Source organism: Hypanus sabinus, chromosome 1 (assembly GCF_030144855.1).
Source record: "Hypanus sabinus isolate sHypSab1 chromosome 1, sHypSab1.hap1, whole genome shotgun sequence".
Lineage (NCBI taxonomy): Eukaryota > Metazoa > Chordata > Chondrichthyes > Myliobatiformes > Dasyatidae > Hypanus > Hypanus sabinus.
Genome location: NC_082706.1, coordinates 230,513 through 257,794, shown reverse-complemented (window position 1 = coordinate 257,794; position 27,282 = coordinate 230,513). Strand labels below are relative to the sequence as shown.

General features: G+C 41.4%; 1 protein-coding gene and 1 long non-coding RNA gene across 4 annotated transcripts in view; one reads left to right on the top strand and one right to left on the bottom strand.

Annotated features, from left to right (window-relative positions):
• LOC132386823 (protransforming growth factor alpha-like) overlaps positions 1-19,158 on the top strand; it is a 120,046-nt gene extending 100,888 nt beyond the window's left edge. For 2 of the 3 annotated variants that reach the window (XM_059959191.1, XM_059959311.1), the window contains 4 exons: positions 13,806-13,923; positions 17,105-17,254; positions 18,210-18,340; positions 18,810-19,158. In XM_059959191.1, coding sequence (XP_059815174.1) covers positions 13,806-13,923; positions 17,105-17,254; positions 18,210-18,340; positions 18,810-18,817 — 407 coding nt within the window. In that variant the 3' untranslated portion in view covers positions 18,818-19,158. The remainder of the gene's footprint in view (positions 1-13,805; positions 13,924-17,104; positions 17,255-18,209; positions 18,341-18,809) is intronic. The other variant, XM_059959253.1, reaches the window with a different exon arrangement.
• The window catches only part of LOC132387011 (uncharacterized), a 609,870-nt gene that overhangs the window by 380,253 nt on the left and 202,335 nt on the right, over positions 1-27,282 (bottom strand). The window lies entirely within an intron of this gene.

Genomic DNA, 27,282 nt, shown 5'->3' with positions numbered 1-27,282 from the left:
AGGACCGAGATGAGGAAAAACTTCTTCACACAGAGAGTGGTGAATCTATGGAAGTCTCTGCCACAGGAAACAGTTGAGGCCGGTTCATTGGCTATATTTAAGAGGTAGTTAGATATGGCCCTTGTGGCTAAAGGGATCAGGGGGTATGGAGAGAAAGCAGGTACAGGGTTCTGAGTTGGATGATCAGCCATGATCATACTGAATGGCGGTGCAGGCTTGAAGGGCTGAATGGCCTGCTCCTGCACCTATTTTCTATGTTTCTATGAGTCTTTTTTACAATCTTATACAGTTCTGAATTGGAAATACTTGTAAATTTTAACAGGGTTGCTATCTTTTAACAAGGTTGGCTATGGAGGTTACCTGTATCTGTAGCTATATTCCCCCTAATGTAAGTAATTTTCTTGATAAAAAATATTGCAAGTTCCTCACATCAGCAAATGCTTGACTAAGGACATTGTAGACTGGGGTAGGGTTTAACAGTCAGTTTATAGCTGAGAAAAAAATTATTGAATTACCACTATTTTCTGTAATAATCTTGGGGAAATGAGCTCTTTTTGCAAAGCATTTAGGAGCATTAAATGAGCCTAATTTTTTTCTTGAAAGTGTTATCGTGGTCCAGTTTTCCTCCATTTTCCCTTGAGTTCACAGAGAGAATTGTTTAACCATGACAACGTTTTACTAAGTGATTTCCTTTTAACTAAGTGGGGCTGGGCAGGAGGGCATCAAAAAATACACAAAATTGATCAGAGTTAGTGATATCAAACAGATATTTTAATAATATTGAACCCTTTTGCCATTACTAAAACAAGTACATTTCCAAGTTAATGGGTGGGCTCAGTGACATACTTGGTAAGATGTAGGCTGTCTAGTAAATCATGAATTTAGCTGCCATAGAGTTCACACTTGAGAGATTATTAATATGAATATTAAAATCACCAGTGATGACAATTTTGTTCAATATAATGGAGGATGAGAATTCTGTGAATTTCTTAGAGAAAGCAGGCATTGGATTTAGGAGAGCGATAAGTGATAATGCAAAGTACAAGCTGGCAGTTAGCAGGTGAAACTGGGTATGGGGGAAGGTGGGTGTATGGGGAAGGAGTGATGAAGTAAGAAGGTGATAGGTGGCAGAGGTAAAGGGCTGAAGATGAAGAAATCTGACAGGAGAGGACACTGGACCATAGGAGAAGGGAAGAAGGGTTAGATTGATCTTAGATCACAACATTATTGACCAAAGAGCCTAAACTGTGCTGTAATAGTCTATGTTCTATACCCACCATCCTCTTTGTGAAAACAGTTGCTCTTCAGGTCTCTGCTAAACTTTTCCCTCTCTATCTAAACCCTATAGATTCAGATTCCTGTATGTTGGAAATAAATTGTGACCAATTAAGTTTTCTGTTCCCCTCATGACTTTATAAACTACTAATGTCAACAGATGGTTTTCCATCCTCATGAGTTGGAAGGTCGGGTTCAATTTCCCACTTCAAACATGTCTCTGTAATGGTGACTGGAACTCTGGATTAGGTTGATTTCTGGTTTGAATCTCTTTATTCAGTGGAAATTGATCACTTGGGTTGTGGAGCCAATCATAAAGGATTAGTTTTAAAAATAGTTATGGCCAGGAAGCAACTTGCATGTCAGGACCTGTCAGATTATTAATTAGCCTACAAACCCTCCCTCTTTTCTTTCCTCATTACACCAGGGCACAATTGTGAAGGTCTAGAATGATCAATCTACCTTCATGTTCATGTATGCAGCTGCATAATTGTCTGTCTGGAGACTTTCTCTGTGATGAGCAGCCCTGTGTACTGTGTACAGTCTGCTGAAAATGATGTAAATATGAAATGCAGACCCAGAGGAGGAAAAACTGACAGTTCTAGAAATCTCTTTGGTGCAGGAGAAAGCTGAAAGGTGGTTAACAGCTATCTTTGTGATTTTCCACTTGCGAGTTCAAAAGAGAGAACTGTAATGACATGAGAAACTTCTTAACCCATGAGGAAAGTGAAGTTGTTCGCATGAAAAATGAACGAGGGGGAAAGCAAACAGAGGTTTAAGGGAAGATTGGATTAACACAGGAGACTGAAAGCGACAGAATGAGATTACAGTGAAGGTGGTTGAGAGTGGAAAGCAGCCAGTGATTGAGTGGGCCAGTGAAGGAGTGGAGATTTGAGGCTTTGACTCGAGAGATTCTGGCAGTTTTGGCAGGTGGACTGTGCAATCAAGTCAATCAGATTTGAATAGCTCAGCAGAAAGCTGTTCATTAGACAGTCAAGATTTGAATAGCTCAGACCCAGCAGAAAGCAGCTGATTGGGCAATCGAGGTCAGGTGACCAAGCAGTTTGAAAAGCTGAAACAAATAAATACAGGGGTAGCTCAAGCGAAGCGGCCAGTGAGTGAGTGGGTCAGTGAAGGAGTGGAGATTTGAGGCTTTGACTCGAGAGGCTTCGATGAGACTCGAGCTTGTTCCCAGTTAGTCTTTGCAATGTCTCCTGAGACAGTGATGTGCCTCTACTGTGAGATGTGGCAGTAATGGGGGAACTCACCTCTCCCGCAGAGTCACATCTGCCAGAAGTGCTTGTGGCTGGGTGATCTGGAAGGCCATGTGAGGAATCTGGACCAGCAGCTGGATGACCTTCGACTCTTAAGGGAGAATGAGGCAGTCATAGATGAGAGCTACAGGAAGGTAGTCACACCTAGGGATAAATTTGTCCCGGTGAGGAAGATAAAGAATGGTAGGGTGAAGGAACCATGGGTGACAAGTGAAGTGGAAAATCTAGTCAGGTGGAAGAAAGCAGCATACATGAGGTTTAGGAAGCAAGGATTAGATGGCTCTATTGGGGAATATAGGGTAGCAAGAAAGGAGCTTAAGAAGGGGGCATGAGAAGGCCTTGGCGAGTAGGGTAAAGGAAAACCCCAAGGCATTCTTCAATTATGTGAAGAACAAAAGGATGACAGGAGTGAAGGTAGGACCAATTAGAGATAAAAGTGGAAAGATGTGCCTGGAGGCTGTGTAAGTGAGGAAGGTCCTCAATGAATACTTCTCTTCTGTATTCACCACTGAGAGGGAACTTGATTACGGTGAGGACAATATGAGTGTGGTTGATGTTCTGGAGCATGTTGATATTAAGGGGGAAGAGGTGTTGGAGCTGTTAAAATACATTAGGACAGATAAGTCCCCGGGGCCTGATGGAATATTCCCCAGGCTGCTCCACGGGGCAAGGGAAGAGATTGCTGAACCTCTGGCTAGGATCTTTTATGTCCTCATTGTCCACGGGAATGGTACCGGAGGATTGGAGGGAGGCGAATGTTGTCCCCTTGTTCAAAAAAAGTAGTAAGGATAGTCCAGGTAATTATAGACAAGTGAGCCTTATGTCTGTGGTGGGAAAGCTGCTGGAAAAGATTCTTAGAAATAGGATCTTTGGGCATTTAGAGAATCATGGTCTGATCAGGGACAGTCAGCATGGCTTTGTGAAGGGCAGATCGTGCCCAACAAGCCTGATAGAGTTCTTTGAGGAGGTGACCAGGCATATAGATGAGGGTAGTGCAGTGGATGTGATCTACATGGATTTTAGTAAGGCATTTGACAAGGTTCCACACGGTAGGCTTATTCAGAAAGTCAGAAGGCATGGGATCCAGGGAAGTTTGACAAGGCGGATTCAGAATTGGCTTGCCTGCAGAAGGCAGAGGGTCATGGTGGAGTGAATACATTCAGATTGGAGGGTTGTGACTAGTGGTGTCCCACAAGGATCTGATCTGGGACCTCTACTTTTTGTGATTTTTATTAACGACCTGGACGTGGGGGTAGAAGGGTGGGTTGGCAAGTTTGCAGATGACGCAAAGGTTGGTAGTGTTGTAGATAGTGTAGAGGATTATCGAAGATTACAGAGAGACATTGATAGGATGCAGAAGTGGGCTGAGAAGTGGCAGATGGAGTTCAACCTGGAGAAGTGTGAGGTGGTACATTTTGGAAGGATAAACTCCAAGGCAGAGTACAAAGTAAATGGCAGGATACTTGGTAGTGTGGAGGAGCAGAGGGATCTGGGGGTACATGTCCACAGATCTCTGATAGTTGCCTCACAGGCAGATAGGGTAGTTAAGAAAGCTTATGGGGTGTTAGCTTTCATAAGTCGAGGGATAGAGTTTAAGAGACACAAGGTAATGATTCAGCTTTTTAAAACTTTAGTTATTGGAGTACTGTGTCCAGTTCTGGTCGCCTCAGTATAGGAAAGATGTGGAAGCATTGGAAAGGGTACAGAGGAGATTTACCAGGATGCTGCCTGGTTTAGAGAGTATGGATTATGATCAGAGATTAAGGGAGCTAGGGCTTTACTCTTTGGAGAGAAGGAAGATGAGATGAGACATGACAGAGGCGTACAAGATATTAGGAGGAATAGACAGAGTGGATAGCCAGCGCCTCTTCCCCAGGGCACCACTGCTTAGTACAAGAGCACATGGCTTTAAGGTAAGTGGAGGGAAGTTCGAGAGGAAGGTTTTTCACTCAGAGTTTGGTTGGTGCATGGAATGCACTTCCTGAGTCAGTGGTGGAGGCAGATACACTAGTGAAGTTTAAGGGACTACTAGACAGGTATATGGAGGAATTTCAGGTGGGGGGTTATATGGGAGGCAGGGTTTGAGGGTCAGCACAACATTGTGGGCCAAAGGGCCTGTAATGTGCTGTACTATTCTATGTTCTATGAAACACCAGCACAGATTAGAGGAGCTGAATTGCCTGTCTCCTGTGTTGCATTGATGGTAAATTAAAATATCAGTTTTTTGATCCCTTTCTTCAATGCTTGCTGTTACTCAGACAAACCTTTCTGTTAAAACTGACTTTTGCTCTGCACTCCAAAGTGTAAACAAATTAAAAGTTTCGATCTATATTAATAAGGAGAAAGCATAATCGGTGGAAAGTGGAGGAGGTTTTGTGGGTTGATGATGTTACTTTTCAGACAAAATAAGAAAATGTCCCTTTTGGTATAAGATTAATGAAAGCTCTGCCTGAATGCAAACCTAATCCTTCGAGTCATTGGATATTTTATCTGTCGGGGCAATCCTGCTCTCTTTAGATTCTTAAATCTTTTATTCAACACTGTCTGGAGGCAAACTGGAAAACAAAGCATTTTATATGATTGATGTAAGCTCAACTTTGGGATAGATCCAGTTGTGTAATCCTTTCTGTCCTGCCAGCACCCGACAGTCGTTTTATTTCTTTTTGAGTTTATGGCCTCAAGGGTCTGCTGTCAAGGCTAGCTCTTATTATCCATCCTGAATTGCCCCTGATGGGACATTTGAATCAAATATTTTCTCAAGTTCAAATCACTTTTTCTTCCAGAGCTCAGTACAAGTAGCAGCAGGGAGGAACACACTGATCCCAAAGAAGCGAAAGGAATCAACTACAGATTACTGTGAATGATACTAGGATTTAAGAGGTTGCATAATCATGTCCTGACTGTAGGGCAGTGACCTAGGCAGTGTTTTTCAAATCTATTTTACTTGGTTAGTGGACATGGAACAATAGGAAAAGACTATAAGACATAGAAGGAGAATTAGGCTATTTGGTCCATCGAGTCCACTCAGTCACTCAATCATGTCTCATTTATTTTGTCCTCTCAAGCTCATTCTCCTGCCTTCTCCACATAATGTCCTTACTATTCAAGAACCTATCAATCTCCACTTTGAATATACCCAATTATTGGCTTCCACAGCTGTTCATTATAATGAATTTCACAGATACATCCCTCCTCCCACTAAAGAAATTTCTTCTGTTCTAATGTTAAAGAATCTTAACATTAGAGTTGACAACTTAAGCAGGAAATCAGGAAGTGCTTCTTTGCACAAAAGGGAAAGGTTAAGTTGTTTAAGGGTGTTGAGGTGTGTTACCACTGAGCTACAGATTTCCAAAATCTCACTGAATAATCGAACCAACTCTTCCTCTGGGGAATGTTACATTATTTCAAGGAAATTATGAACATATTGTCAGAATATGATCAAGAATGGGGGGGGCGGGGTGGCCTGGTGTCTAGACATGGTGCTCTTAAAGGCCATTATTTCCTGTGTGTGAGACCAGAGGAGATAGCTGAAATTGTTTATGTCAGTTCCTTCTTGGTGTTTACTAAGGAGAATTTCATGGATGCCAAAGAAATGAGGATAATAAGGATGAACCATAAAATTCGAAGTCTGCTGTGGGCCAGATAAGTGGCATTCAAGACTAGTGATCAAGAAAGTTACAAGAGATCCAGATATGATATCTGGAAGTGGCAATTCTGGACCAAACTTGAATCAATGAAGGATTCTCAACAGTTGTGGCAGGGCTTGAATACTATCACCTCTTATAAAGTTAAATCACGGGACATAGGCAATAGCAAGGCTTCATATCCAGATGACCTCAATGCACTTCTACACTCACTTTGACCTTCAACATGAAGGAGCTATCACAAACTCCCACATCCCCCCGATGATCCTATAACTTCATTCTCTGAAGCCAACATGCGAGCAACCTTCATGGGGGTGAACCCATGAAAAGCATCTGGTCCAGATGGGGTACGTGGCCAAGTACCAAAGACCTGTGCTGTTCAACTAACTGGTGCATTCACTGAGATCTTTAAACTCTCACTTCGGCAGTGTGTGATACTCATCTGCTTCAAGCAGGCTTCAATTATACTAGTGCCCAAGAAGAACCTGTCTCGATGACTTTCCTCAGTAGTACTCACATCCACAGTGACGAAGTGTACTGAGAGGTTAGTGATGAAACATATCAACTCCTACCTGAGGAGTGACTTAGGTCTACTTGAATTTGTGTATTGGTCAACAGGTCAACAGCAGATGCCATTTCATTGGCTTTTCACTCTATCCTGGAACATCTGGACAGCAAAGATGCATACATCAGGATGCTATTCATCAACTATAGCTCAGCGTTCAATAGAGTCATAGCATGTTAGATTCATAGAGAAGTACAGCATGGAAAAAAGGCCTTTCAGCTAATCAAATCCATGCCAAAACTATTTAAACTGCCTACTCCCATTAACTTGCACTGGGACCATTGCCCTCTATATCCTTACTATTCAAGTACCTATCCAAACTTCCCTTAAATGTTGAAATCGGGCTCTTGTGCACCACTAGTACTGCCAGCTAATTCAGCACTCCCACAACCCATTGAGTGAAGAAGTTTCCCCTTATGTTCCCCTTAAACTTTTCACCTTTCATCCTTAATCCATGACCTATGATTATAGTCCCACCCAACTTCAATGGGAAAAGCCTACTTGCATATATACCCCTCATAATTTTGAATATCTCTATCAAATCTCCTCTCTGTCATCTATGTTTTAAGGAATACAGTCCTAACGTATTCAATCTTTTCTTATAATTTAGGTCCTCTAGACCTGGCAACATCCTTGTAAATTTTCACTGTATTCTAAGGAGTACTGTCTGAACATAGAACCATAGAACATTAGAGCACAAAAACAGGCCTTTTGGCCCTTCTTGGCTGTGCTGAACTATTTTTCTGCCTAGTCCCACTGACCTGCACCTGGCCCATATCCTTCCATACACCTCTCATCCATGTACCTGTCCAAGTTTTTCTTCATTGTTAAAAGTGAGCCCGCATTTACCTCATCATCTGGCAGCTCATTCCACACTCCCACCATTCTCTGTGTGAAGATGTCCCTCCTAATAGAAACATAGAAAATAGGTGCAGGAGTAGGCCATTTGGCCCTTCGAGCCTGCACCGCCATTCAGTATGATCATGGCTGATCATCCAACTCAGAACCCTGTACCTGCTTTCTCTCCATACCCCTGATCCCTTTAGCCACAACGGCCATATCTACCTACCTCTTAAATATAGCCAATGAACCGGCCTCAACTGTTTCCTGTGGCAGAGAATTCCATAGATTTACCACTCTCTGTGTGAAGAAGTTTTTCCTCATCTCAGTCCTAAAAGGCTTCCCCTTTATCCTTAAACTGTGACCCCTCATTCTGGACTTCCCCAATATCGGAAACAATCTTCCTGCATCTAGCCTGTCCAATCCCTTTAGAATTTTATATGTTTCAATAAGATCCCCCCTCAATCTTCTAAATTCCAGTGAGTATAAGCCTAGACGATCCAGTCTTTCTTCATATGAAAGTCCTGCCATCCCAGGAATCAATCTGGTGAACCTTCTCTGTACTCCCTCTATGGCAAGAATGTCTTTCTTCAGATTAGGGTACCAAAACTGCACACAATATTCTAGGTGCAGTCTCACCAAGGCCTTGTACAACTGCAGTAGAACCTCCCTGCTCCTGTACTCAATTCCTTTTGCTATGAATGCCAACATACCATTTGCCATTATCACTGCCTACTGTACCTGCATACCCACCTTCAATGACTGGTGTACAATGATACCCAGGTCTCATTGCATCTCCCCTTTTCCTAATCGGCCACCATTCAGATAATAATCTGTTTTCCTGTTCTTGCAACCAAAGTGGATAACCTCACATTTATCCACATTAAATTGCATCTGCCATGAATTTGCCCACTCACCTAACCTATCCAAGTCCTCCTGCATCTCTTAGCATCCTCCTCACAGCTAACACTGCCACCCAGCTTCGTGTCATCCTCAAACTTGGAGATGCTGCATTTAATTCCCTCGTCTAAATCATTAATATATATTGTAAACAACTGGGGTCCCAGCACTGAGCCTTGCGGTACCCCACTAGTCACTGCCTGCCATTCTGAAAAGGTCCCGTTTACTCCCACTCTTTGCTTCCTGTCTGCCAACCAATTCTCTATCCACATCAATACCATACCCCCAATACCGTGTGCTTTAAGTTTGCACACTAATCTCCTGTGTGGGACCTTGTCAAAAGCCTTTAGAAAATCTAAATATACCACATCCACTGGCTCTCCCCTATCCACTCTACTAGTTACATCTTCAAAAAATTCTATAATATTCATTTAAATGTTCCCTTTAAACTTTTCCCCCTTCACCCTTAACCCATATCCGCTGGATTTTTTTTCCCCCTAGCCTCAGTGGAAAAAGCCTGCTTGTATTCACTCTATCTACACCCATCATAATTTTATATACCTCTATCAAATCTCCCCTCATTCTTCTATGCTCAATTCAACCTTTCCTTGTAACGCAGGTCCTCCAGATCTGGCAACATCCTTGTAAATTTTCTCTGTACTCTTTCAACCTTATTTACATCTTTCCTGTAGGTAGGTGAACAAAACAGCACACAATACTCCAGATTAGACCTCACCAATGCCTTGTACAACTTCAACATAACATCCCATCTCCTGTGAGGGAGACACCTGATTTGCATATCTTGGCTTTTACTTCTCTTATAGCTAGGAGGGCACTCTTGCATAAATGGAAGGATGCTGTTCTGCCTACTCATGCTCAATGGTTACGGGGTATTATATCATGCTTAAATTTAGAGAAGATCCGATATTCAGTTTTTGAATCTAGCCAAGACTTTTATACGTTGTGGGTCCATTTTTGAGTTATTTTCAAAACCTTTGGTTTGTTGTAAAAGTAGAGATGGTAGCTAATAATATATTATATTATATGACAAAGGTTTTTTCCCTTTTTTCTTGTTTTTCCTAACAGCTCTGACTTTGGTAGTGGGTTTAGATTTTTTTTCTGTAAAACAAAATTATTATATTTCAATATTATGATTTAATTTAATTTTTATGAATACAAGATTTTGTGATTGTAACTGTATTTTTAATACAATGTATTTGGTACTTTTTTTTCTTTTGACTTATAATATATATCTTCTTGTACTCTGTGTTCCTTTATGTAGAAACTAATAAAATATTGAAAGAGGAGATTTTGGGCATTCAGACCAGAGTAGGATGTGTCCAGTGAAAATCAGGATACATATGAGTATTGTGGGACAAAGGGACCTGGGAGTACAAGTGCACAATTTGCTGTAAGCAGCTGCACAGATAGGTAAGAGTGGAAAAGAAGGCATGCTGGCCTTCATCAGTCAGGGTATTGAGTTTAGGAGCAGGGTCATTATGTTACAGATATGTAAGTTGCTGGTGACGCTGCCTATGGAGTGTTGTGTTTTGGTCACCCTGTTTTAGGGTGAGATCGTGCTTCAAAAAGGCAACAATTATACCAGTGCCTAAGAAGAATAATGTGGGCTGCCTTAATAACTATTGCCCAGTAGCACTCACATCGACAGTGTTGAAATGCTTTGAGAGGTTGGTTGTGACTGGCCTGAACTCCTGTCTCAGCAAGGAGCTGGACCCATTACAATTTGCCCATCACCACAATAAGTCAACGGCAGACGCAATCTTAATGGCTCTCCTCACAGCTTTAGACCACCTGGACAGCACAAACATCTTCATCAGGATGCTGTTCATCGACTTTAGCTCAGCATTTAATACCATCAGTCCCACTATCCTGATTGAGAAGTTGCAGAACCTGAGCCTCTGTACCTCCCTCTGCAAATGGATCCTCAACTTCCTAACCAGAAGACCACAATCTGTGTGGATTGGTGATAACACATCCTCCTCACTGGCAATCAACACTAGTGCACCTCAGGGCTGTGTGCTTAGTCCACCGCTCTACTCTCTATATACACATGACTGTGTGGCTATGCATAGCTCAAATACCATCTATAAATTTGCTGATAATATAACCATTGTTTGTAGAATCTCAGGTGGTGATGAGTGGGGATATGGGAGTGAGATATGCCAACTAGTGGAGTGGTGCCGCAGCAATAAACTGGCTCTCAACGTCAGTAAGATGAAAGAGCTGATTGTGGACATCAGGAAGGGTAAGACGAAGGAACACATACCAATCCTCATAGAAGCATCAGAAGTGGAGAGAGTGAGCAGTTTCACTTTCCTGGGTGTCGAGATCTCTGAGGATCTACCCTGATTCCAACATATCGATGTAGTTATAAAGAAGCCAAGATAGCAGCTATACTTTATTAGGAGTTTGAAGAGATTTGGCATGTCAACAAATACACTCAAAAACTTTTATAGTTGTACTGTGGAGAGCATTCTGATAGGCTACATCATTGTCTGGTATGGAGGTGCTATGGCACAGGACCAAAAAAAGCTGCAAAGGGTTGTAAATCTAGTCAGCGCCATCTTGGGGACTAGCCTACAAAGTACCCAGGACATTTTCAGGGAGTGATGTCTCAGAAAGGCAGCGTCCATTATTAAGGACCTCCAGCAACCATGGCATGCCCTTTTCTCACTGTTACCATCAGGTACAGAAACAGGCACCAGAAACTGAGTTACACTCAGCGATTCAGGAACAGTTTCTTCCCCTCTGCCATCCAATTCCTAAATGGACATTGAATCTTTGGACACTTCCTCACTTTTTCTTAATATACAGTATTTCTGTTTTTGCACTTTTAAAAAATCTATTTAATATACATAATTGATTACTTGTTTATTTATTTTTTTTATTTTATTTTTTTTCTCTTTGCTAGATTATGAATTGCATTGAACTGCTGCTGCTAAGTTAACAAATTTCACGTCAAATGCAGGTGATAATAAACCTGATTCTGATTCTGAAGTGATTTATGAGATGCTGCCTGGACTAGAGGTCTGAATTATAGAGGCTGGCCACTTTGCATCTTTATTTCTTGGAGCACAGGAGAATGATGAGTGACCTCATAAAAGTTTATAAAAACATGAGGGGTGTGGATAAGGTGGGTGGTCATAGTCTTTTCCCCAGAGTTAGGGAGTCTAAAGGGCACAGATACAAAAGAGGAGGGGAGAGACTTAAAAGAAACCTGAAGGATAACTTATTTACTCACTGAGTAGTGAGTACCTGGAATGAGCTGGCGAAGGAAGTGGTTGAGGCAGATACAGTTGCAATATTTACAAGTTATTTGGATAGGTACATGGAACGGTGAGGCTTAGAGGGTTATGGGTCAACCATGGGCAATGGGGACTAGCAAGAAGGATGTTTTGGTCGGCATAGAGTAGATGGGCGGAAGAGCCTGTTTCCTTGCAGAATTACTCTGACTCTAAGACCTTGAGATTGTGAAATTCTTCATGTAAATATCACCATACAGAGAGTTCCAATGAAATTACTTCTGTACTTTTCTGTCATTAGTTCTCCTCAAATGAGTAAAAACTGTAGTATAGGTGAATTCAAGTTGAAGTTCATTGTAATAGGCATACACACAGGGTATAAATGCCATGAAAATTTGTGTCTTGCAGCAGCTGCATGATACTATGAGGATAAAAATAAATTTAACAAATATAAACTTAATAAGCATAAATTATACTTAACTTACACATGTGAAAAATAAACAATGATGCTATTTCAGGATTGAGAGAAAAAGAGCACAGTCCAAAGTACTGTTAAGGGTTTTCAGGTTATTTGAAATACCTGATGTAGGGATTAGAACTGAAGATACTTTTCCTGGCCAGAGCTGATACCCTTCCTATTTTTATCAAAGCTCTTTGAAAAAGATTTTGGTTTAGGGAATAGAAACCCTATAAGACTTCAAAGGTTTGGAGTTTTTGTAAATCTACTCCACCTCTTGATTATGAGCCAACTACCAGTATATCAAAGGCTGAGGAATTATGTTTGGGCACTAGGGAGTAGCAGAATGGAGCTGACACCTACAGGAGCAGATGTCGGATGGCAGTGTGTCCCTGAATAAACCACTGTGCACACACAATGGCATCTCACAGTTCAACAGGTGTATGTTTAAGTGTCAGATGATCTTGGCAATCATCATTGGAATATCAAGTATTAACATTTAACTGTGACCCAGATATACTGTATCTGGAACTAGTTGAACAAGGTTGATCAATGTGGAGAAAGTATAACATTGGAGTAGCTCTACTACCCTGACACAACAAAAGAAAACCAAGTCCAGACTGTTCTGCTGTTGAATCTTTGTGCTAATATGGCTTGCAAACGAGGTGCCTGAATAGTATGTAAGAGTAAAATAGGATCTGAGTCATTGCATCTGCCTATACCTCTTGGATATCCTAGAACTCCTTGTTGCTGAGTCAGAAGGCTGTGTAATCATGTTCCACTACTGTACAGTGCAATCCTCATAGGACATGGAACAGTACAGCTCAGGAACATGCCCTTCAGCCCATCAAGTCTGTGCCAAACATGATGCCCAAAAGAGCCTAGTATCTTTTGCCTACAATTGATCCCTATCCCTAGGTGAATTGCAAATGCAGTGCTGGAATGATATAAGTCAGATGTTAAAGTGAGGCCCTACCTGGCTCCTTTAACCTGTGAGTGGGTGGAAGTCAACTCTCAATAGCATTTGAAGTATTGGAAGTCGCTCCCTATTTTCCAGAGTGGCAAGCAAAGGAGGTGGAGAGCAAGATTCTAGAACTTGGAAAGTGCTAGAAATATTGAGCAGGTCAGGCAGAAAGAAACAGTAATGTCTAAGGGCAATGGTGTTGAATCAGAAAAGTTAAAAATTAAAGATGTTTGAAGTTGCAGAGATGGGATGGAGTGTGGAGGACAATATTTAAGAAGGAGACCGTGAAATGAAATGATACAAGTGCTGCTGGTGTCAGGAAGCTCAGCTGCCAAAGATTTTCAGTATCTGTTTTATCCATCTGGTGAAAGTACCCAGAGCAACTAGGGTTAACTTCTTATACAGTGGATAATGTTTATATTAATGAGCTCTTCTTTGGCACTTTTTTAAAGGGTTGGCTCAGATTTGTTTTATATACTAAATGAAACTGAAGCCTGAAAGGTACTGAGCCTTAATGTTTATGTGCAGGACAATGGCAACTCATTGCAAACTGCTCTTTGCAGATCTGTAGATCCATTAATTAAATTGTTCCAATAATTTGTTGACCTTCCACTTTTCCCAAGGTCCTCCTGTTGCTGCTGCAGTCCGATCACATTTTGATGATTGTCCAGATACACATCAACAATTCTGCTTTCATGGGACCTGCCGCTTCTTGGTTCAAGAGTCTTCTCCAGCATGTGTGTAAGTTCCTTTGGTCAGTTAACTCCTGAGATAATTCTACCTACCCTATTTTTAATGTCAGACTGTAGACCCCTGAAATCTGAATGGCACTGCAATATGTGATCTAACAATGGCCTTTCCTAATGACAGTGGAAGGAATTGTTCCATTGTTCAAGGACGGTTCTAAGAATAAACTGGGAAATTATAGGCCAGTGAGCCTGACATCAGTAGTGGGTAAATTATTGGAAGGTATACTATGGCACATATATATATATATATATATATGTGTGTGTGTGTGTGTGTGTGTGTGTGTGTGTGTGTGTGTGTATTTGGATAGACAGGGGACTGGTTAGGTATAGTTAACATGTCTTTGTGTGTGGTAGGTCATGTCTAACCAATCTTACTGAGTTTTTCAAGAAAGTTACCAGGAAAGCTGATGAAGGCAAGGCAATGGATATTGTCTAGCATGGATTTTAGCAAGGCCTTTGACAGGGTCCTGCATGAGAGGTTGGTCAAGAAGGTTCAGTCGCTTGGCATTCAAGATGAAGTAGTAAATTGGATTAGACATTGGCTTTGTGAAGGAAGTCAGAGAGTGGTTGTAGATGGTTGCCTCTCTGATTGGAGGCCTGTTACTGTGGTATACTGCAGGGATATGTGCTGGATCTGTTGTAGCTTGTCATCTACATCAATGATCTGGATGATAATATGGATAACTGGATCAACAAATTTGCACATAACACCAATATTGGAGGTGTAATGGACAGCGAGGAAGGCTATCAAAGCTTGCATTGGGGTCTGGACAAACTGGAAAAAATAAGCTGAAAAATAGTAGATGGAATTTACTGCAGACAAGTGTGAGGTGCTGCACCTTGGGGTGACCAATCAGAGTTGGTCTTAAACAGTGAGCAGTATGGTGGATCAGAGGTATCTGGGAAATACAGATCCATAATTCTCTGAAAGTGGCATCACAGGGAGATAGGGTTTAAAAGAAAGCCTTTGGCACATTGTCCTTCATAGATCAAATTATTGAGATCAGAAGTTGGGATGCTATGTTCAAGTTGTATAAGATGTTTGTGGGGCCTAATTTGGAGTAATGTTTTGGTCACCTACCTACAGAGAAGATGACAATATGATTGAGAGTGCAGAGAAAATTTACAAGGATGTTGCCAGAACTTGAGGACATGAGTTGTAGGGAAAGATTGAATAGGTTGCATATACCCCAGACCATAGAAGAATGGGGGAGATTTGATAGAACTGTGCAAAATTATGAGGGGTATAGATAGGGTAAATGCAAGTGGGCTTTTTCCTCTGAGTTGGGTGAGACTAGAACTAGAGATTAAGGATGAAAGGTGAAATGTTAAAGGAAAACATCTTCACTCAGAGGGTGGTGAGAATGTGAAGTGCGGAGCAAGCTGCCAGCAGAAATGGTGGATGTGGGTTTGATTTCAATATTTAAGAATAATTTGGATAGATACCTGGATAGGATGGCTATGGAGGTCTGTGGTCCGGGTGCAGGTTGATGAGACTGGGTAATTAATAGTTCAGCATAGACTGGGTGGGCTGAAAGAAGCCCTGTTTCTGTGCTATAGTGTAAAATGACTCCATGAACCAAAGTAGGAAATAGTCTCAGAACATCTTTACCATTCAGCACAATGATGGGTTATCCCCTAGCTCACCCACTTTGCCTGCTCATCCCCTTATTCCTAATCTTTTAGTGTCCATAAGTCAGTTGATCTTAATTTTGAATGTACTTGACAAAGGGGCTTTATAGCTCTGTAGGAGAAAATCCCCTAAGATTTAAAAATATATGATTTAAGAAAATTTTTCCTCATCTCCATTCTTAATAGACTGCCCCTTATCCTTAGACTCTGCCACAATCTAGACTTTCCTACTCCTGTCAGTTCCACCGACAGTTACTCTATCAATCCATCTCAAAATCATATACATCTGAACAGTTCCACCTATCATTCTAACAAATGGTGCAAAAAGCAAACTGCTGGAACCAGTGGGTCAAGCAGCATTTCTGAGAGCAAAAGGATAATTGACATTTTGGGTGAAAACTCTGCATCAGTGTTAAAATGTCCTAGGCAAGTAGGATTAAAAAAGAATCCCAAGGCATTTTATGTATACATTAAAAACAAGAGGGCTGTTTTTTTTTTTGTTTTTTTAAAACAACATCCATCCTGGAGAGAGTAGGATCCCTCAGAATATTCAGGATTTGGACCAATTGGAAATATGGACATAGAAATAGCAGATAGAGTTTAATCCGGACAAGTGTAAGGTGTTGTACTTTGGGAGGTCAAGTAAAGATGAAAGTATACAATATTGTCAGGGCTTTGAGGGACACCAATGTACAAACAGATCTTGGGGTGAAAGTTCATAGCTCCCAGAAAGTGGCGACACAAGTACATCAGCTGGTAAAAAAAGTGTACAGCATACTTGCCTACAGTGTCGGGCTGTAGTATAAAACATTGGTTAGGCCTCATTTGGAGTAATGTATGGAGTTCCAGGTCACCGCATTACAGGAAGGATATTGGAGATTGTTCTGAAGAGATTAACCAAGGTGTTTCCTGGATTAGAGGATATGTGCTATTAGAAGAGGAGAGTAAACTTGGATTGTTTTTCTTTGCAGCATTGGAGACTGAAGAAAGACCTAAAAACAGTATATAAAATTATGAAACATGTAGACAGGGTGGGAAGTCAGTCTTTACCCCAGATTGGAAATGTCAGATACTAGAGGCAATAACTTTAAGCTGAGAGGAGGAAAGCTTAAAAGAGATTTATGATGTTAGTTTTTATGCAGGTAGGGGATGCCATCACAAGTTGTCAGAGGAAGGCAAAGAAACAGGACCTCTGGCCCATCTGGTCCCTAAGTTATACAGCATGGAAACAGGACCTCTGGCTCAACTGGTCCATGCCAACTAATTTGCCTATCTTGAGTTAATCCTACTTGCCTGCAGTTATGATAGCAATATTTAGGAGAAATTTAGACAGGCACATGAGGAGGTCAAGAATGGAGGGATATAGCCCATGACCAGGCAGATGGGGTAGTTTAAATTGGCATCACAGTCAACACAAACATGATGAACTAAAGTAGCTTTTCCTATGTTGTACACATATTCTCCGCCCAGTGTTCTAGATCTGTTGGAAATAGGCCAAGTGGTCTCCTTTTGAACTGTCTGATATCAGGTATGTTTTGCAGGTGTCACCCTGGCTTCATTGGGACACGGTGTGAACATGCTGACATTCTTGCTGTGGTGGCTGTCAGACAAAAACAACAAGCAATCACTACATTAGTTGTAGTGTTGGTCATTGTCTCCGTTCTCCTGGTTGCAGCCTGTGTCTTACTACAGTAAGTTGTATATTTTGACTGTCCCTGAGGGGATAGGTGATTTGGGGATGGAGTTCACCACCTGACGCCAAACACAAGATAGTTAGCAATGAGTGGACGAACTTGCAATTCTCCAGAGCTTTGAATAATCTTAGATATCTTGTAGCATCTTACTTTTGAAAAGAATCCATAGGATGCTGTGAAATATGAAATCCATGTTAGATGTGAAATTGAGACTGTGAAAGGTGTGTAAAGGGGAAGTTCTTTTTCTTATTTCTTTAGTGATATTTTCCTCCCTGCTCTCTACGACATTTTCCTCTCTTTTTCTCTGTCCTTTACCCCTCTCTGCCTGCCAAACAGCAGCCTGCACCCATTTAATGGCTTTAACACAGCAGGAACCTACCAGGGGGCTTTGAGGATATGCTACAAGAAGAAAATGGACACCAGTTTATTTTGAGATATTGGAATTGCAGTTTGTAGATTTTGAAAAGCACAATGAAGGGGAAGGAGGGAAGGTTAAGAAAAGGAGTACAGGATCCTTACAGAATATTAAAGATTCCATTGAATCTCCCTCCAATGATGCCTTGTACCTCTAGCTGTTAAAAATCAATTTTTAGGGTAAGTGAAATTTAGAGTAATTAAGTATTTGTGATTTTTGTGGAAGGGAGATTAAGACTTAAATTCCACTTATAAATAATTTATTTTTCCCTCATTTTCTGACTCCACTTCATATCATGCCCCTCATATCTTCAGTTCCACCACGCAGCAATGTTGCTCATCATTTGGAAACACAAGAAATGTTGCTGTTTGTAGGAGCCTTCATTAATTGGCAACCAGTTTTTTAAGTTACCGCAGTGCTGATTCCTCGAAATGCTTTCACTGGCAGTAAAGCACTTTGAGTGGTTCTGGAAAGGCTGGTCTTTTTGAGCTGATGTCCGCTTTGCTCTCACATACCTCTCTGTTCACTCTCTGCCAGTTGCTGTGGGAAGCGGAAGAAGTGTGAGTTCTGCCGAAGAATGCTCGCTGGGCCTGAAGCCAGCCTGCTGAAGAGTGGGTCACCAAGCATCCATGGAGACACAGGCAAAGACTTTGATCATGTTATTGGTGGTTAGTAAACTTGCTACCAGCAGTGCTCGGTCAGTAGCACCCTCTTTTCAAGCCAGAATCATGCAAATTCAAATCTATTTCTGCGGACAAGAACAGAATATTTTTGCTGACAATTCCTAGCTCTATTGCCTTTCAAGTGACAAGTACAAGTGACATTAAACCATCTGTCCTCTCATGGGTATAAAATATCTCACCGTCCTAGCTAATATTTTTCCTCAAGCATAACTTCTAAAGCAAATTATTTGCAGGATCAGACTGTTAATTGTTAGACCTTGCTGTGATCTGAATGGCTGCCATGATCCTCACATTAATGAAATGCACTTCTAAGTAGACATCTTACACTGACAAGTCCTTTGAGATGTACTGATAAAGAGATGAAAGACAGACAAAGTGTAACTATTTGATGTCGATCAGGACTGTGGTCCCAATCCATGTTCTAATGATTTACTTGTGTTTCGGTTTTGTCTAGGGGTGTAAGAATTGATGGTATTTTGATGGCCTCTTCTGACCTCTGCATCTCTTCACTGCCATAGACAATAATGGGCTCTCAGCCTTCATGTTCCTGCCAGATCCAAGGTCATCTCACCTTAGACAGAGGGACCACATCTGTTGAGCACAGAAGAAAATATTTTGTATTATATTGAAGCTCCATTTTTTTTTGTTTGTCCTATCACTTAATTTATAGAAACACTAGAGCTAAAACAGTGAAGAATATCTTCTCTTCAAAATTTACAGATTTTTAACAGAACCCATTGATAAATAGCTGTGAGATTGTATGATTATTTAAGGACTAGAAAGAGTTCAAATTATATGTAAAATTATTTAAACACCTTACAAGTGAAAATAAACTTTTTTTACTATGTGTGTCTACTGTATGATGTCACTTAGTTAATTACAGAAAGAGGCCATGACCCAGCCCTGGGTCTTCGACCTTGTATTGTTGAGAGTTACCATTAAATTAGCTCACACTCCTCTTCCAGATCAAAACATCTCATCAGCCCTTCTAATTATTTTTAAATTATTACCAATTTATTTTAAAACTATTTTCTGATTACTGACCTTACTGTCAGTACTGTTTTACAAAAGATCAGCTCTGAATTATCCTTCAGTCATCCAAGCATGCTCAGATGCCACCAGAATGTAATCTGACTGGGGTTTATATAATATCTCTGCGTTCTGTTGGTTTAGACATAACAGAGTAGAAGAGATTAAAAGAGGAGAGGTGGCATTACTAGTCAAGGAAAATGTCACAGCAGTGCTCAGTTAGGACAGACTGAAGAACTTGCTTAGTGAGGTATTATGGGTGGAACTGAGGAATAAGAAAGTTATGACCATGTTAATAGAGCTATATTAAGGCCACCCAACAGACTGCAAGACTTAGAGGGAAAAAAAATTGCAGAGAAACTGCAGACTGCTGCAAAAAATATAAAGTTGTTGTACTAGATGAGGTTAACTTTCCACATACTGACTGGGATTCTCATACTGTAAAAGGACTAGATGGGATAGAATGTGTTCAGGAAAGTTTCCTTAATCAGTACATAGAAGTCCAACAAGAGAGTGTGTGATACCTTGATCTGCTATTAGGGGATGAGGTGGAGCAGGTGACAGAAATTTGTGTAGGGGAACACTTTGCATAATGCCATTAGTTTCAAAGTAAATATGGAAAAAGATAGGTCTGGTCCACCGGTTGAGATCCTAAATTGGAGAAAGGCTAATTTTGATGGTTTAAAAAGGATCTTGCAAATGTGGATTGCAACAGGCTGTTTTCTGTAAAGGTGTACTTGGTAAGATAAAGGGCTTCAAAAGTGAAATTTTGAGGGTACAAAGTGTGTACATGTCTGTCAGAATAAAAAGTAAAATTAACAGGTTTAGGGAACCTTGGTTTTCAAGAGACATTGAGGCCCTGGTTAAGACAAAAAGAAGGTGCATAGCAGGTATAGATAGGTAGGAACATATGAAGTACTCATGGAGTATCAGAAATGCAAGAGAACTCTTGGGAAAGAATTCAGGGTGGCTAAAAGAAGGCATGAGGTTGCTCGACCAGACAAGGTGAAGGAGAATCCTAAGGGATTCTACAGATATGTTAAGAACAATAGGATTGTAAGGAACAAAATTGGTCCTCTGGAAGATCAGAAAGGTAATTGATGTGTGGAACTGAAAAAGAAGGGGGAGATCTTAAATTGATTTTTTGTATGTGTATTTACTCAGGAAATGGACACATAGTTGATAGAAGTGAAGCAAAGCAACATCAACTTCATGAACCTTATAAAGATTACAGAGGAGGAGGTGTTTCCTGTCTTCAGGCAAATTACGGTGGGTAAATCCCAAGGGCCTATGAAAGACATGTACAGAAATAGCAGGGCCCAAGCAGAAATATTTAAATCATCCTTTGCAACAGGTGAGATACTGGAGGACTGGAAAATAGCTAATGTTGTTCTGCTGTTTAAGAAAGGCTCTAAAAATAAGCCAGGCAATTATAGGCTGCTAATATCAGTAATGGGAAACTTATCAGAAGGTATTCTAAGGGACTGGATATGAATATTTGGATAGACATGGACTGATTAGAAATAGTCAGCATGGCTTCATATATGGTAGATCATGTCTAACCAATCATATGGAGTTTTTTGAGGAACTTACCAATGGATGTTGTCAACATGGGCTTTAGCAATGCATTTGACAAGGTCCCGGATGGGATGTTGGTCAAGAAGAGGCAGTTGTTTGGCATTCAAGACAAGGTAGTAAATTGGATTAGACATTGACTTTGTGTGAGAAGCCAGAGAGTGCTAGTAGAGGGCTGCCCTTCTGACTGGAGGCCTGTAACTAATGAAGTACCGCAAGGGTCGGTGCTGGGTCCATCATTGTTTGTCATCCATATCAATGATCTGGATGATAATGTGGTGAACTGGATCAGCAAATTTGCATATGATACCAAGATTGGGGGTGTAGTGGACAGCATGGAAGACTATCAGAGCTTGCCAAGGGATCGGGACCAGATGGGAAAATGAATGGCAGATTGAATTTAATGCATACAAGTCAAAGGTGTTGCAATTCAGTAGGACCAATCAGGGTCGGTCTTACAGGGTGAATGGTAGAACATAGGAATCTAAGAACACAGGTCTACAATTAATTGAAAGTGGTATCACAGATAGGTAGAGTCCTAAAGAAAACTTTTGACACATAGGCTTCATAAATCAAAGTATTGAGTACAGGAGAAGGGACATTATGTTGAAGTTATATAAGACATTCGTGAGCCCTAATTTGGATATTGTGCAGTTTTGGTCATCTGCCTCCCAGAAAGATGTAAGCGAGGTTGAAAGATTACAGAGAAAATTTACAAGGATGTTGCCATGACTGGAAGACATGAGTTATAAGGAAAGATTGAATAAGTTAGGATTTTATTCATATGAATGTAGAAGACTGAGAGGAAAATTATGAGGGTTGTTTCTATGCTGTACTGGATGATTGATCTATCCCACTCCATGAATCATTTTAGTTTCTGAATCAGGTTGTGAATTCACCTTTCACTCCAAAGGGTTAAACACAAAACTCAGAAAAGGATATAAACAATCCTGCAGTTTACAACAAAGGGAACCATTTAAACATTTAAATAAGGTGTGAGGAATTTATTTTTCTCTATTTATTTTGCAAGCCACCCATATAGATTATTTCATCATACCAGAATAGCAGCATTTTTGAATGGCTGATAAAGGCATACTGTACATTAAAAATTCTATTCTTACCACAGTGGACATTCACGGATATGTTCTCTCTGTGATAGATGCCATAGCAACTGTTATGCACCTGGCCCTGACATACCTAGAAAACAAGGACACTTATATCAGAATGCTGTTTCAGGATTTCAGTTTAGCATTCAACACCACTGTCCTACAGATCTTGATGGACAAACTACTATTCCTTGGTCTAAATACACCATTGTACAATTGGATGTTGGACTTCCTAAACAACAGACCTCAGATAGTCAGGATGCATAAGCTCTCCTCCCTCTCCACCTTCCTCAACATGGGTGGCACCCAGGTCTATGTGCTGAGCCCATTGTTGTTCATTTTGCTCACACATGATGACAGTAATCACATTATCAAGTTCGTTGATGATGCAAGAGTGGTGGGCTCATTGCCACCAACAGTGTGAAGGCTGAAGTAAAACAGGTGGAAGAGCTCAAAGAGTGGCAGGAAACTAACTCCTTCCTCAAAGTTCATAAGACCATAAGAGATAGGTGCAGAATTAGGCCATTTGACCCATCAAGTCTGCTCTGCTATTTCTTCATGGATGATCCAATTTTCCTCTCAGACCCAGTCTCTTGCCTTCTCCCTGTATCCCTTCACTGTCTGACCAGTCAAGAATCTATCAACCTTTGCCTTAGTCAGAAGTATCAGTATTATGGTGAAGTAAAGGGTACTGAAAGAGATGACTGAAGAGGCTGTGGAGACATTAGTAATAATCTTTCAGGAATTTCCGGAATACCTGAAAATTGCAAATGTCACTCCACTCTTGAAGAAGGGAGAGAGGCAGAAGAAATAAAATTATAGGCCAGTTAGTCTGACCTTAGTGGTTGGGATGATGTTGGACTCGGTTTTTAAGAATGGGGTTTTGGGGTACTTGGAGGCACATGATAAAATAGGTTTCCTTAAGGGAAAATCTTGCCTGTCAAATCTGTTAGAATTCTTCAAAGAAATAACACGCAAGATAGACTAGGGAGATCAGTTGAAGTTGCGTACTTGGATTTTCAGAAGGCCTTTGACAAGGTTCTATACATGAAGCTGTTTAACAAGCTATGAGCCCATGGTATTACAGGAACAATTCTGACATAGAACCATAGAACATTACAGCACAGAAACAGGCCTTTTGGCCCTTCTTGGCTGTGCCGAACCATTTTTCTGCCTGGTCCCACTGACCTGCACCTGGAACATATCCCTCTATACATATCTCATCCATGTACCTGTCCAAGTTTTTCTTAAATGTTAAATGTGAGCCCACATTTACCACTTCATCTGGCAGCTCATTCTACACTCCCACCACTCTCTGTGTGAAGAAGCCCCCCCCTCAATGTTCCCTTTAAACTTTTCCCCCTTCACCCTTAACCCTTGTCCTCTGGATTTTTTCTCCCCTATCCTCAATGGAAAAACCCTGCTTGCATTCACTCTATCTATACCCCTCATAATCTTATATATCTTTATCAACACTCCCCTCATTCTTCTATGCTCCAGGGAATAAAGTCCTAACCTATTCAACCTTTCTCTGTAACTCAGTTTCTCAAGTCCCGGCAATATCCTCGTAAACCTCTGCACTCTTTCAACCTTATTAATATCCTTCCAGTAATTTGGTGACCAAAACTGTGCAAAATGCTCCAAATTCAGCCCCACCAATGTCTTATACAATCACTCCATAACATTCCAACTTTTATACTCAATACTTTGATTTATAAAGGCCAATGTACCAAAAGCTCTCTTTATGACCCTATCTACCTGTGACGCCACTTTTAGGGAATTTTGTATCTGTATTCCTAGATCCCTCTGTTCTACTCCACTCCTCAGTGCCCTACCATTTACCTTGTATGTTCTACCTTGGTTTGTCCTTTCAAAATGCAATACCTCACACTTGTCTGTATTAAACTCCATCTTCTATCTTTCAGCCCATTTTTCCAGGTGGTCCAGATCCCTCTGCAAGCTTTGAAAACCTTCCTCATTGTCCACTACACCTCCAATCTTTGTATCAGCAGCATATTTGCTGATCCAATTTACCACTTTATCATCCAGATCATTGATATAGATGACAAATAACAATGGACCCAGCACTGATCCCTGTGACACACCACTAGTCACAGGCCTCTACTCAGAGAAGCAATCCTCCACTACCTGACTTCTCCCATTGAGCCAATGTCTAATCCAATTTACTACCTCTCCATGTATACCTAGCAACTGAGTCTTCTTAACTAACCTTCCATGCGGGACCTTGTCAAAGGCCTTACTGAAGTCCATGTAGACAATATCCACTGCCTTCCCTTCAACCACTTTCCTGGTAACCTCCTCAGAAAACTCTAATAGATCTGTTAAACATGACCTACCACTCACAAAGCCATGTTGACTCTCCCTAATAAGTCCTTGTCTATCCAAATACTTGTAGATCCTATCTCTTAGTACTCCTTCCAATAATTTACCTACTACCAATGTCAAACTTACTGGCCTATAATTTCCCAGATTACTTTTAGAGCCTTTTTTAAACAACGGAACAACCTGAGCTATCCTCCAATCCTCCGGCACCTCACCCGTAGATACCGACATTTTAAATATATCGCCAGGGCCCCTGCAATTTCAACACTAGTCTCCTTCAAGGTCTGAGGGAATATGCCGTCGGGTCCTGGGGATTTATCTACTCTGATTTGCCTCAAGGTAGCAAACACCTCCTCCTCTTCAATGTGTATAGGTTCCATGACTTCACTATTTGTTTGTCTTATTTCCACTGACTCCATGCCAGTTTCCTTAGTAAATACAGATGCAAAAAACCCACTTAAGATCTCCCCCATTTCTTTTGGTTCCATACATAGCCAACCACTCTGATCTTCAAGAGGACCAATTTTATCCCTTACTATCCTTTTGCTATTACTATACCTGTAGAAGCTCTTGGGATTATCCTTCACCTTGACTGCCAAAGCTACCTCATGTCTTCTTTTAGCCCTCCTGATTTCTTAAGTATTTTTTGCACCTTTTTATACTCCTCAAGCACCTTATTTTCTCCGTTTCCTATACATGTCATACATCTCTCTCTTCTTCTTTATCAGAGTTCCAATATCCCTTGAGAACCAAGCTTCCTTATTATTATTCACTTTGCCTTCAATCCTGACAGGAACATACAAACTCTGCACTCTCAAAATTTCTCCTTTGAAGGCCTCCCACTTACCAATCACATCGTTGCCAGAGAACAACCTGTCCCAATCCACGCTTTTTAAATCCTTTCTCATTTCTTCAAATTTGGCCTTTTTCCAGTTTAGAACCTCAACCCAAGGACCAGATCTATCTTTATCCATGATCAAGTTGAAACTAATGGTGTTATGATCACTGGAACCAAAGTGTTTCCCTACACACACTTCCGTCACCTGTCATAATTTGTTTCCTAATAGGAGATCTAATATTGCATCCTGTCTAGTTGGTACCTCTATACATTGATTTAGAAAACTTCCCTCAAGTCGTTAAGTCGTCACTTTTTATTGTCATTTCAACCATAACTGCTGGTACAGTACACGATAAAAATGAGACAATGTTTTTCAGGACCATGGTGCTATATGAAACAGTACAAAACTATACTGAACTATGTAAAAACAACACAGAAAAAAACTACACTAGACTACAGACCTAACCGGACTGCATAAAGTGCACAAAACAGTGCAGGCATTACAAAAAAATAATAAACAAAACAATAGGCACAGTAGAGGGCAGTAAGTTGGTATCAGTCCAGGCTCTGAGTATTGGAGAGTCAGATAACTTGGAGGAAGAAATTGTTAAATAGTCTGGTCGTGAGAGCCTGAATGCTTTGGTGCCTTTTCCCAGAGGGAGAAGAGTTTGTATGACGGGTGCATGGGGTCCTTCATAATGCTGTTTGCTTTGCGGATGCAGCGTGTAGTGTAAATGTCTGTAATGGCGGGAAGAGAGACCCCGATGATCTTCTCAGCTGACCTCACTATCCGCTGCAGGGTCTTGCAATCCGAGATGGAGCAATTTCCGAACCAGGCAGTGATACAGTTGCTCAGGATGCTCTCAATACAACCCCTGTAGAATGTGATGAGGATGGGGGGTGGGAGATGGACTTTCTTCAGCCTTCGCAGAAAGCAGAGATGCTGCTGGGCTTTGTTTGCTACGGAGCTGCTGTTGAGGGACCAGGTGAAATTCTCCACCAGGTGAACACTAAGAAATTTGGTGCTCTTAACAATCTCTACCGAGGAGCCGTCGATGTTCAGCAAGGAGTGTTCGCTCCGTGCCCTCCTGAAGTCAACAACCAACTCTTTTGTTTTGTTCACTTCAGAGACAGGTTGTTGGCTCTGCACCAGTTCATTAGCCGCTGCATCTCCTCTCTATATGCTGACTTAACGTTCTTGCTGATGAGACCCACCACGGTCGTGGCATCGGCGAACTTGATATTGTAGTTAGAGCTGTGTGTTGCAGCACAGTCATAGGTCAGCAGAGTGAACAGCAGTGAACTGAGCACACAGCCCTGGGGGCCCCCGTGCTCAGTGTGATGGTGTTGGAGATGCAGCCTCTGATCCGGACTAACTGAGGACTCCCAGTCAGGAAGTCTAGTATCCAAAACACAAAGTACACTGCAGATGCTGGGGTCAAAGCAACACGTACAACAAGGCAGAATCATGAGAGAGGTGATAAGCAGTTTGTAGAATGTGCTCAGGCCATTGCCATCACCCTCCACCTAGCCTTAACCTACCTGGACAAAAAAGACACGTACGTTCGAATGCTGATCATAGACTTCAGTTCAATTGGAGGAGGAGGCAGAGTGAAACTGGGATGGGGGAAGGGAGAGGGAGGGAGGGAGTTACCGGAAGTTGAAAAATTCAATGTTCAATGTTCACTCTGCCTCCTCCTCCAGCCGCCTATCAGCTCTGTCATGATTCTGCCTTCTTCTACTAGACATAGTGCTTTCCCCTTACATTCCTTCTTCACCTTTCCTGCTTATCCCCTCCTTGCTTCTCCTCCCCCACCCCTTGATCTTTCCTCTTACTGGTTTTACACCTGGCACCTACCAGCCTTCTCCTTCCCACCCTCCCCCCACCTTCTTTATAGGTCCCCGAAACATTGACTGCTCGTTTCCACGGATGCTGCCCGACCTGCTGAGTTCCACCAGCTTGTTGTAAGTCTAGTATCCGGCTGCAGAGGGAGGTGTTCAGGCCCAATAGGCTCAGCTTTCCAGTCAGTTTCTGA